General features: G+C 61.6%; 1 protein-coding gene across 6 annotated transcripts; it reads left to right on the forward strand.

The window, feature by feature from the left end:
- The first annotated feature begins 3,533 nt into the window (after positions 1–3,533).
- On the forward strand, positions 3,534–6,210 carry STMN4 (stathmin 4). 6 transcript variants are annotated; one of them, XM_035563655.1, is made up of 5 exons: positions 3,534–3,546; positions 3,993–4,099; positions 4,635–4,895; positions 5,180–5,371; positions 6,084–6,210. In XM_035563655.1, exons 1-5 carry the CDS (start codon positions 3,534–3,536, stop codon positions 6,141–6,143), a joined length of 633 nt encoding a protein of 210 aa, XP_035419548.1. In that variant the 3' UTR covers positions 6,144–6,210. The 6 variants fall into 6 exon arrangements, with proteins under 6 accessions (XP_035419548.1, XP_035419549.1, XP_035419550.1 ...); XM_035563656.1 differs by having other exon boundaries at positions 3,993–4,088; positions 4,687–4,895; XM_035563657.1 differs by having other exon boundaries at positions 3,993–4,088; positions 4,690–4,895.
- Positions 6,211–9,704: the final 3,494 nt, after the last annotated feature.

Here is a 9,704-nt window from a genome sequence, read left to right on the forward strand (position 1 = left end):
CTCCGCGCGCCCGGCGGGGGGGACGTCACACCGAAATAGCTTCGGGACGTGGGACTTGGCCTCGCCGAGCTCCCGTTGCCCAGTTTTATTCAGAACTGGTCCTCACGTGCCTTTGGAAATGGGTCACATCGGGCTTGGGTGGTGTCCCAGCCCTGGGAGGATGGAGGGGACACCCCATAACCGATGTCCCCAGAGGCTTTGTCCTGGCGGGGGGCGGCGGGGGCGCTTTGTCCCCACCTGGGGACATCAAAGCTGCGGGGTGTCCCCGAGCCCCCCGCGCAGGGAGGTGCCTGCAGCCTCCGGTTCCCGACCATTGTCACTTTGTCACTGCCCAGCTTTGTCCTGCTGGGGCGGGTGGCACCCACTCCTCGCCATGCACGAGCCCCCCCCCCCCCCCCCCCCCAGCCAAAAGTGGGACCCCGTTGGGTGCCAGCCGAATTCTGGGCTCGAACCCTAGAAATAAAAACTTAAAATTATTTTAAAAAAATCCCATTTTCAAGCATTTTCGTGCCTTCCCCCTCCACGCTTCCATTAATTTTCTTTTTTTTAAAAAAAAATCTTTTTTACAAATATTTTTTTTTAATTTTTTTTTTTATTTTATTTTTTTTAATTTTTTACCCTTTTTACCCGAAAATAGCAGCCGGCCGTGACGTCACCGGGCTGCTCCCCGGTTCGCACGGCTCGGGGCCAATGAACGCGGCCGCGGGGCTGCTCCAATCGGCGGCCGGGGAGGTGATGTCATGGGGGGGGGGGGTGGCACCGGGCCCCCCCTCTCAACCACCCCCCCCCCCGGGGGGGGGGGCAGCTCCGCCGAGCCCCCCGCGCCCGCGTTAAATGAGCCCGGAGAGCGCCGAGCGGCAGCGCTGGTGCCGGCGGTGGGGTGAGCGCAGCGGGCGGGGAGGGGAGAAAAAAAGGGGTACGGGGGGGTGGGGGGGGGGGTGTTGGGGGGAAAAAGGATGCATTGAGAAATTTGGGGAGGGGGGGGGCGTGGGGCGGGGGGGGGGGGTTCGCCCTCCGGACGCGGCTCCCCGGCTTCGTCACCCTCCAGCATCCTCACCGGGGGGGGGTACCTGGGGGAGATGTCTGCGCGCCCCCACCCCATCTCTGGGCGCTTTCTGGGGCAGCGACCCTCCCCCCCACCCCAAAGCCACCCCCCCCCCCCCCAGCCTGGCATTCCCCCTCGCCATGCACAGCAGGACCCCCACCCCTTCCCTCCAGCCGGGGACCCCCCCGAGCCCCCTTTTCACCCCCCTCACCCCTTTTTTTTTTCCCTCCCCGCTCCCCAAGCGCAGGGGTTGCAGGATGGGGTCCGCAGCCCCCGCTCAGCCTGGGGGGCATCCCGAACCCCCCCCCCCCCGCCCCCCCCAGTTATGCCCAGCACCCCGAGGGCAGGGCCAGCCTGAATTATTGCTGGTGGCAGGAAGCCCCGCTGAAATATTTATCCCAGGCAGGGGAGAAACGAGAAGGAGGGCGGGAGGAGGTGGGTGAAAAAACCATCCACGGCTTTGAAAGCTTCGAGGAGGGGAGCGGGGAGCCCCCCCCCCCCCCCCCCGAGACCCCCCCCCCCATCCCCGTTCTCCGTCGCTCTGCGAGGGAAGGGGGCAGGAGGTGGGGTGTCCCCGCTGTCCCCCAGCGGAGACCAGGGTGTGATGTGGCCCTGCTGGGTGTCACCCCCTTGGGTTCGTCTCGGGCTCCCTCCCCGCCACGTGCGCCTCGCCGGCATCGCCTCCGCGCCGTGGGTTTGAGCGAGGTTTCATCCTGGGGGCGACAGCGGCGCCGGAGCCCCCGCCACACCCAGCTCCACCATCGGGGCTCAGCGGGGTGGAAACCTCCGAACCCCAAAACGGGTGCTCGATCCAGCGACGGGGAGCGGGGCTGGCGCCCCCCCCCCCCCCCCGCCCGGTGGCCCCCGACCTCCCCCCGCTTTGATAGGGGGGAAAAAAATCTGCTGGGTTTTATCCTCCAGCCAGCGCGGGAGGGCTGCAAGAAGGGCTTCTGGAGCCCAAAATGCCTCCGAGCCCCCCCCCCCCCCCCCCCCCCCCGCCACGCAAGCCCAGGGAAAAATGAGGATTTGGGGTTTTAACGCGAGGAGGGGGGAGGCTGCCAGGCAGGATCAAGGCGAACGCTTCCAGGCGCTGCCAGATCCCCGTGCACAGCCTCGTGTGGGCACACGAGCCACCAGAGCATCCCCGCCCTGCCTCGGCTCCACGCTTGGCAGGAGCTGCTTAAAGGCAAAACCCTTTGGGCAAGCGATGGGGAAAGCCCTCAGAGGGGTCTCGCCCCCGGGGGGGGGGTCACCAAAAAGAGGGGGGGGGGGGGGGGAGGCGTCTCCAGGGAGGTGTCCCTGCAGGCTGCCACCACGTTTTGTCCCTTTTCCCCCCCCTCCGGCAGCGTTGCCACGCGGTGGCAGGTTGCTTGGAAAAAAACGCAGAGGCGATGAGCGCATCGTGTGCGATGGGGGTGTCGGGATTTTGGGGGATCCCACAGGATGAGCTGGGTCAGGGCGTGCTGCGGCTGGGGGAGCCAGCAGAGCCTCCCCCCCCAGAGCTCCCCTGTCCCAGGATGCCTGGGGAGGTTGCTGGAAGGCGCAGGTTTGGGTCCCTTTTTTATAGAAGGGCGCGTGGGGCGGCAGCACGGGCAGATTTGCAGCTCGTGCACCAGCAGAGGCTGTGCAAAGCGGGGGGGTGCACTTGTTCATGGGGTGGGGTCTGTGAGTGTGTGTGCAGGTGCACGCTGATCCTGGCACGGCCACGCACGTGCATGCATGTGGGTTGTGCAGGTGTTGGGCAGCATGGAAAGGGAAGGGCTGCACGTGCCCAAAGCACGGTGCTGGCTGCTGCCATCACACCGGTGTGTGCCCATTGCACCAGTGCGCGCCCATCACGTCACACCAGCGTGTGCCCATTGCACGAGTGGGTGCCCATCACATCACACTGGTGTGTGCCCATCACATCGCACGAGTGCGTACCCATTACCCTAATGTGTGCCCATCACAGCCCACCAGTGTGTGCCCACTGCACCAGTATGTGCCCATCACAGCACACCTGCGTGTGCCTGTTGCACCAATGTGTGCCCATCACATCACACCTGCGTGTGCCTGTTGCAACAGTGTGTGCCCATCACTTCCCACCACGTGCGCTCTCCACCCTGGTGTTTGCACATCCCACCGCACCGGTATTCCCCTATCCCAACACCACAAATCCCAGCCCATCCCAACGGCGTGTGCCCGTCACACGAGTGTGCCATCACATCTCACCACCCTAGTATCCCTTACACCCCCCCAGCGTGTGCCCACCCCATCGGTGTCCCCTCACATCACCTCCGTGTCCCCGTCCCCCCACCGTGTGCCCACCACATCACACCGGTGTCCTCCCATCTCAGCAGCCTGCACGCGAGGCCGGGTGTGTGCAGCTGCCCCCCCCGTGGGAGGGCAGGGCCGGGTGAAGCCCCCAGACCCCCCGCACTGATCCTGCCTCTTTCCCCTCCAGGCCCCAGGATCGCTCTTGCTGCAGACGCCCAAGGATCGCCGCGCCATGACTCTGGCTGGTACGGTACCGTTGTGGGGTCCCACGGGGACAGGGGGCAGCGTGGCTCCGTGCACCCAGCCCTGACACCCCCCATCCCCATGCTGGGGCACCCCCAAGCCCCTTGCCCACCCAAAAGACCCCAGGAATGGCTGACATCCCAAGCTAACCCCTGCCTTGGGATGCGCACAGCACCCCAGCAGTGCCATGCAAGGGGTCGTGCGTGTGGTTAATACACCAGGACAGGCATAACCCGCGTTGAGAAAGGCTCCCCATCACCATGTGCCTTGGTTTCCCCATTGCACGGTGTCTTTGCACGCCTTGCCTACCCTTCCTGCATCGGCCTGCTCTAACCTCTGAGCAAACCGTGCCAGCCCCATCCCAGCCCATCCCCAGCATGTGGCAGCCCCTGCCCAACGCCTGGCAGGACCCCCGCCCCCTGACCCCGCTCCCGCCTTCTCTCCCCAGCTTACAAAGAGAAGATGAAGGAGCTGCCTCTCGTCTCCTTGTTCTGCTCCTGCTTCCTCTCGGACCCCCTGAACAAACCCGCGTACACGTATGAAGGTAGGAGCCCCGTGGGCGTGCTGGGCCCCCTTGTCAAGGCACCCACAGCTTCTCTGGGACACCTCCAGTGTCTCACCACCATCAGCATGAGAAATTTCTCCCTTAAAGCCAATCTAAATCTGCCCTGTTTCAGCTTCAAACTGTCACGCCTCCTCCTGTCACTACAAGCCCAAAAGTCTTTCCATATTTCTTGAAAGCCCCCTTGGGCAGGGTGCTGGGAGGTCTCCCCGGAGCCTTCTCCTCCCCCAGGCCCAACACCCCCAGCTCCCTCGGCCTGGCTCCAGAGCAGAGGGGCTCCAGCCTCTGCTCATCCTCGGGGCCTCCTCTGGGCCCGCTCCAGCAGCTCCACGTCCTCCTGGGACATAGGGGGAGAACTGGGACCATCCCCTCCTCACCCTGCTGGCTTCACTTCTTCTGATGCAGCCCAGGATATTGTTGGTTTTCTGGGCTGCAAGCACACGGTGCCAGCTCCCTCCATCCCCCAGCACCCCCAGGTGCTTCCCTGCGGGGCTGCCCTCGATCCCTTCATGCCCCATGACGTGGGAGGATGTGGGTGGGATGCGCCCGTGCCGGCAGTCAGCCCTTGCCCCTCTCCCAGCAGACACCGTAGACCTCACCTGGTGCGTCATCTCTGACATGGAAGTCATCGAGCTCAACAAGCGCACCTCGGGGCAGTCCTTCGAGGTGATCCTGAAGCCCCCGTCCTTTGACGGCATCCCCGAGTTCAACGCCTCCCTGCCCCGGCGGCGCGACCCATCCTTGGAAGAGATCCAGAAGAAGCTGGAGGCGGCGGAGGAGAGGAGGAAGGTGGGTCGGGCGGGTCGCCCGCAGCAGTGCAGCCTGGGGAGGTGACATGGGGAGGTGACACGGGGATGTGACACGGGGACACAGCCTCATGCCCATGGCATGGCCACCACTGGGGTCATCACTGAGTTTGGAGGGGATGGTGCCATCAGGGAGGGAAGGAACCCGTGGTCCCTGTGGTCCCCATGGTCCCCATGGTCCTCATGGTCCCTGTGGTCCCTGCGGTGCCCGTGGTCCCCGAGGTCCCCGTGGTACCCATGGCCACGGTGTCCTCTTTGCCCACGCAGTACCAGGAAGCCGAGCTGCTGAAGCACCTGGCGGAGAAGCGGGAGCATGAGCGGGAGGTCATCCAGAAGGCCATCGAGGAGAACAACAACTTCATCAAAATGGCCAAAGAGAAGCTGGCGCAGAAGATGGAGTCCAACAAGGAGAACCGCGAGGCGCACTTAGCGGCCATGCTGGAGCGCTTGCAGGAGAAGGTGAGAGCCCGGCGAGGAGGGAGGGGGGGAAGCACTGGGACACCCGTCCGGGCACCCCGCATGGCTCGTGGGGTGGCACAACCCCCCTGGGGACACCGCTGAAGGGGGGGGGGGGTGCCCCTTCCCCTCCCGCCGCGTGGCGTTACCCAAAATCAAGGTCCCACCGGGGCGGGGGTGACCCCACCGGGCCTGGCGTGTCCGTGCTGCCGTGCCGCCGCTGTGTGCAGACCTCTTCTCTCTCCCCCGAAGCAGGTCTGCTCCCAGCCTCAGCACGGAAGGTCCCACCCTCACCACCTCCAGCTCCCTCCAAAACATCCCTTCTGCAAGGAGCTCGCCCAGTGCCCTTCTCCAAACGCCTCGGCCAGCCTTGGGGCAGAGGCAGAGAGCACGAGATAATGACGGACAATCCGAGCTCGCCCCATCTCCTTTGGGGTTCCCGCTCCGCCTTGTCTGGCTGACGTCTACCTCCTAGATAGAGGGCGAGGACAATCTGTCTGTCTGTCCCCGAGTGCCTCCACAGTCCTTAAAACGCCCCCCCGGGGAGGAGAGGACGCAGTTGACCCACCGGTGTCCCTCCGGGGACGAACCTGGCCTCGCGAACGCCCTCGTGCCTTCGAACCCCTCCGAAGCCGCTGGCCCGCCCGTGGGGCCCGAAGCCCGGCGAGCTAACGCGTCTCCCCCCTTCCCTCCCCCCCCCCCCCCCCCCCCACAGGACAAACACGCAGAAGAAGTGAGGAAAAACAAGGAGCTCAAGGAAGAAGCCTCCAGGTAAAGAGGCGATGCTTGGACTGACAGCTCCGGGGAGGTGGCGGAGGCTGCCGCAGCGCAAGGCCGGCCGGTGGAAGGGGACGTTCCTCTGCTTTCTTTGTTTGTGAATGTACAGAGTTGACCAGTGAAGCCATCCTAGTCGTTTCGGGGAGGGTGGGGAGGGAGGTGAGCGGATGGGTGGGCGGGTGGGCGCCTCCCCGGCTTCAGGGCACGCACCCCACGGGGGTCCAGCGCGCCGCCCGCCAAGGAGGTCGGAAGGAGCCAGCCCAGGGCTGGTGAAGTGGAGGAGGTGGCCCCGGGGATGGAGAGGGTGGGGAGGGAAGGGGGGAAATGTGCGTCGTGTGTGACTTTTGTTTGGTGCTAGGCAGGCGGGCGGGTGCGCGCCCCCCTCCAGCTGCGGTTCTCCGGCTCCGTCCTGCCCCGGCGGGCGCTTGGCCATTGATGGGCAGCAGCATCTCTTGGTGACCCCCACTCCCTTCATCCCACCTCAGCTCCAGGCTCCTAGCCAGGGTGGGTGTTATTGACCCCTAAACCTTACAGCACCACTTTGGGGAAGGGGAAGAGGAGACCCCTTGGTGGAGGTGGTCAGAGCGAGACTTGCTTGCTCCAAAGGCTTCACCCGGCTGTAGGAGATGCTGATGATCCTTTTCAGGGTGACACCGAAAAGCCCCGTGACTTCCCAAAGAGCTGCTTGTTTTTGTAAGAAATCTCCCAAGACTCATCTTCTCGGTAGCTCTTGGACAAAAATCCCCTTTTCTGCTCTAGAGTGACTCCAGGGTGAGAGGCTGAGTGGCACCCCGCTGCTGGCTTGTCCCAAGCCATGCCCCCCAGGAGGTGCTTTGCGGAGGGAGATCTGTGCCTCCAGGGAGGGTGAGGAGGGTAGGGGGGTCCTGTCTTCCCAGCAGGAGACGTTGGAGACTCTGCTCTCTGCTGGGGGTGTACAGCCCCTCCTCTCCCAGTTGCCAGCAGGCAATGGTCCCAGTACCGCCAGGCCCTGGCACCTCTAACCCTGATGCAAACCAAGGTCTCGGTCTCCTCTACGGCCAGAGAAGGTTTTACAAGCATTGATTCAGGTCCGGAGGGAGCCGTGTCTCTTCTTGTGCCATGAGATGCTCGCCCCAACCCCAGGGCCGGGGGGGACCAGCCCCCAGGCCAGGAGGGGCTGCCAAAAACGGGAGCGCGGGAGAAGGCAGCGGGTGAAGGGGATGGAGGGGGCTGTTCTAGCTGCGGCACGAGCTGTCCTTTTTTTGTATACTACAGTTGTAAATAAACTGCCTTGGCATTTCTTTTGTTTTCTCACGAGCGGTGCAGTGTCTCCTGTGTGTGTTTTTTTTTGGGGGGGGCACCGTAGGTTTGCTTGCACTGGGGTGGGGAAGGGGGCAGAGGGGGAGCACGAGCCAAATTGAAGCTGTTTGCGTGGAGGGGAGGAGAGGAGATTTGGCCGACACGGTAAGGATGAGGGGGCTGGACATGTACTGAGGTCTATACTGAGGCCAGATGACCCCCCCTTGGTCCATCCGTGGAACAAAACATTGCGTCCCTGGTGTCAGGAGAGCCAGGGGGAGTTCTGCTTCCCCAGCCCTAAGGAGGAAACAGCACCAATTCTTCTCCTGTCTTCACTCACCTTGAAAGATGATGGCACCAAATTTAGGACCAGCTTCCCAAAGGGGCCAAAAGTCCATTCCTCCTGGGCCAAGGAGATCCTCACCAACCTGGTCCTCCCCGGTCTGATATAAGTACGTCCTCCCTGAACCTGAGGAGTCTTGGAAGGTGGGTGTCCAACCAAGAACCTGGTGGTCCCCTGGCTGTGGGAGTCAGTGCCAGCATTAAGACAAATGCCGGGGGGATCCAGTCGTTCGTGGGAAAGCAGAGATCATGCTCAGGGGGTCCCATCACGCTCAAGTGCAACAGCAAAGTGGGGTATCACATAGGGCCTTGCAGAAAAGGAGATGGAGTCAGCAGTGTGGAGCTCACCATTGTCACACAAAATGGTGGGCTGTGCGTTACCAAACCCCCAAAAGCCACGTGGGGGAGGAGCAGGGGGCTGCAGAAGGTTTTGTTAAACGCAAGAAGTGAAGAAAGGCCTCAGGCTCAAAGAGCGGGCAGGAGGCATAAATCTTGAGCAGATGACATCAGCAGGAGTCTCGAGGCCGACCATCGGCAGATTTGTAGGAGCTGGGTAAACCCACAGCAAATAAAATACCGCTCTGTTCAGTCCATTGTATTTTAATGAACAAAGAATAACAAAATATATTGCTCTACCCGAGGGCCCTGTGCCACAGCCTACAACAGCGTGTGCACTGCGGGGCCCGAAGGGCTGGAGGAACCATGGCACAATGGAAAGAGGCACTCATGCTATGCTGGGGAGGAGGGAAACAGGGAGAGACCAAGGGAGCTTCCTCCAAGGAGTCTTGGAAAACACCCAAAAGCTTTGAGGAGGGCGGCAGAGAAACGGGGAGCAGAGCCAGGAGAGCACAGCTTGCCCTGGGGAGAAGCCAGTGGGTGGCAAGGGAGGAGAAAAAGGGGACACCGATGTTAAGAAGGTGGCAGTGTGGGCACAGCTTGTGGCACCGACACCTCCAGGAGGAGGCTGTTTGGAGGAGCCTCCCCAGGGAGGTTTGGGGGGAGCAAGGCGCAATGCAGAAGGCATCGGGATGCTCACCCCAAAAACCTGACTGTGTCCGGGCTCCTGGTGCAGCATCCCAGGTTATCCCATCCATAACCACCTGCAGCTCAGATCATCCTTTGCCAGGCCCCAGCTCCCGATGAGCCTGGACAATGACCCAGCGAGGCTCGGGGAGCTCATTTTTCTCCCCTTGCTGTTAACCTGTAACACATCTGCCATTCCCCTTCCCTGAACCCTCTTTGAACTCTTCTGCCCAAATGAAGCAGGAAAAAGGTAATTTAATTAAAAATTCATCACCAGCCACAGCATGGCCGTGGTCTCCATCTCTTGATCCTGCGAGGAGGCAAGCTGGGGAGAAAAAAGAGGGGCTCTAGCTGCAACTACAAATGTAAAAACCCTACAGAAATTAAAGGAAAGCAACAACAAGTCCTCTTTATCCAGAACAAGGCAGTAAAAGAAGACTTAAAATCACATCCTATCATTCCTGCAGACCGCTTTTAAGGTGGATAGAAAATTCGTCAGTTATTTGTCAGAGAAAGGACTGAGAGGTGAAAACGCAATGGAAAATGGAAAATCTTCAGCATTTTGATTTTTAAATCCTTTTATTTGGAGCATAATTATTGCAACTACACAATCCCTGCCAGAGAAGCGAGGACCACTGCAGAGCTTCCTCCTCTTTTGCCCATGATGATGTCTGGGCAGCTCTCCCAGCTCCCCCCAGGGCCATCTCAGCACCTCGCAGCCACCCCAGGACATCCCTGGGTTAAAGTGGTGGACCTCCAGTGCTAAATACACACGGCGATGTGAACACTGAACCCAGAGATATGGAAAATACATGCAGGATTGCTGGTCTGAAATTACTCTTGGGTTCACATCCAGAGCGCTCGACATCTCCCCTCAACACAAGCTCCGGCCTCAGCATGGTGCTGAGTCCCACCA

The sequence above is a fragment of the Cygnus atratus genome, chromosome 3 (genome assembly GCF_013377495.2).
Source record: "Cygnus atratus isolate AKBS03 ecotype Queensland, Australia chromosome 3, CAtr_DNAZoo_HiC_assembly, whole genome shotgun sequence".
In the NCBI taxonomy this organism is placed as follows: domain Eukaryota; kingdom Metazoa; phylum Chordata; class Aves; order Anseriformes; family Anatidae; genus Cygnus; species Cygnus atratus.

What these genes read in the sequence shown, in the direction of transcription:
- STMN4 (XM_035563654.1), top strand. An exon ending in ACCCGCGTACACGTATGAAG is followed by an intron (nt 4,089 to 4,686) that starts GTAGGAGCCCCG and finishes CCCCTCTCCCAG; the next exon opens with CAGACACCGTAGACCTCACC. An exon ending in TGGAGCGCTTGCAGGAGAAG is followed by an intron (nt 5,372 to 5,623) that starts GTGAGAGCCCGG and finishes CCCCCGAAGCAG; the next exon opens with GTCTGCTCCCAGCCTCAGCA.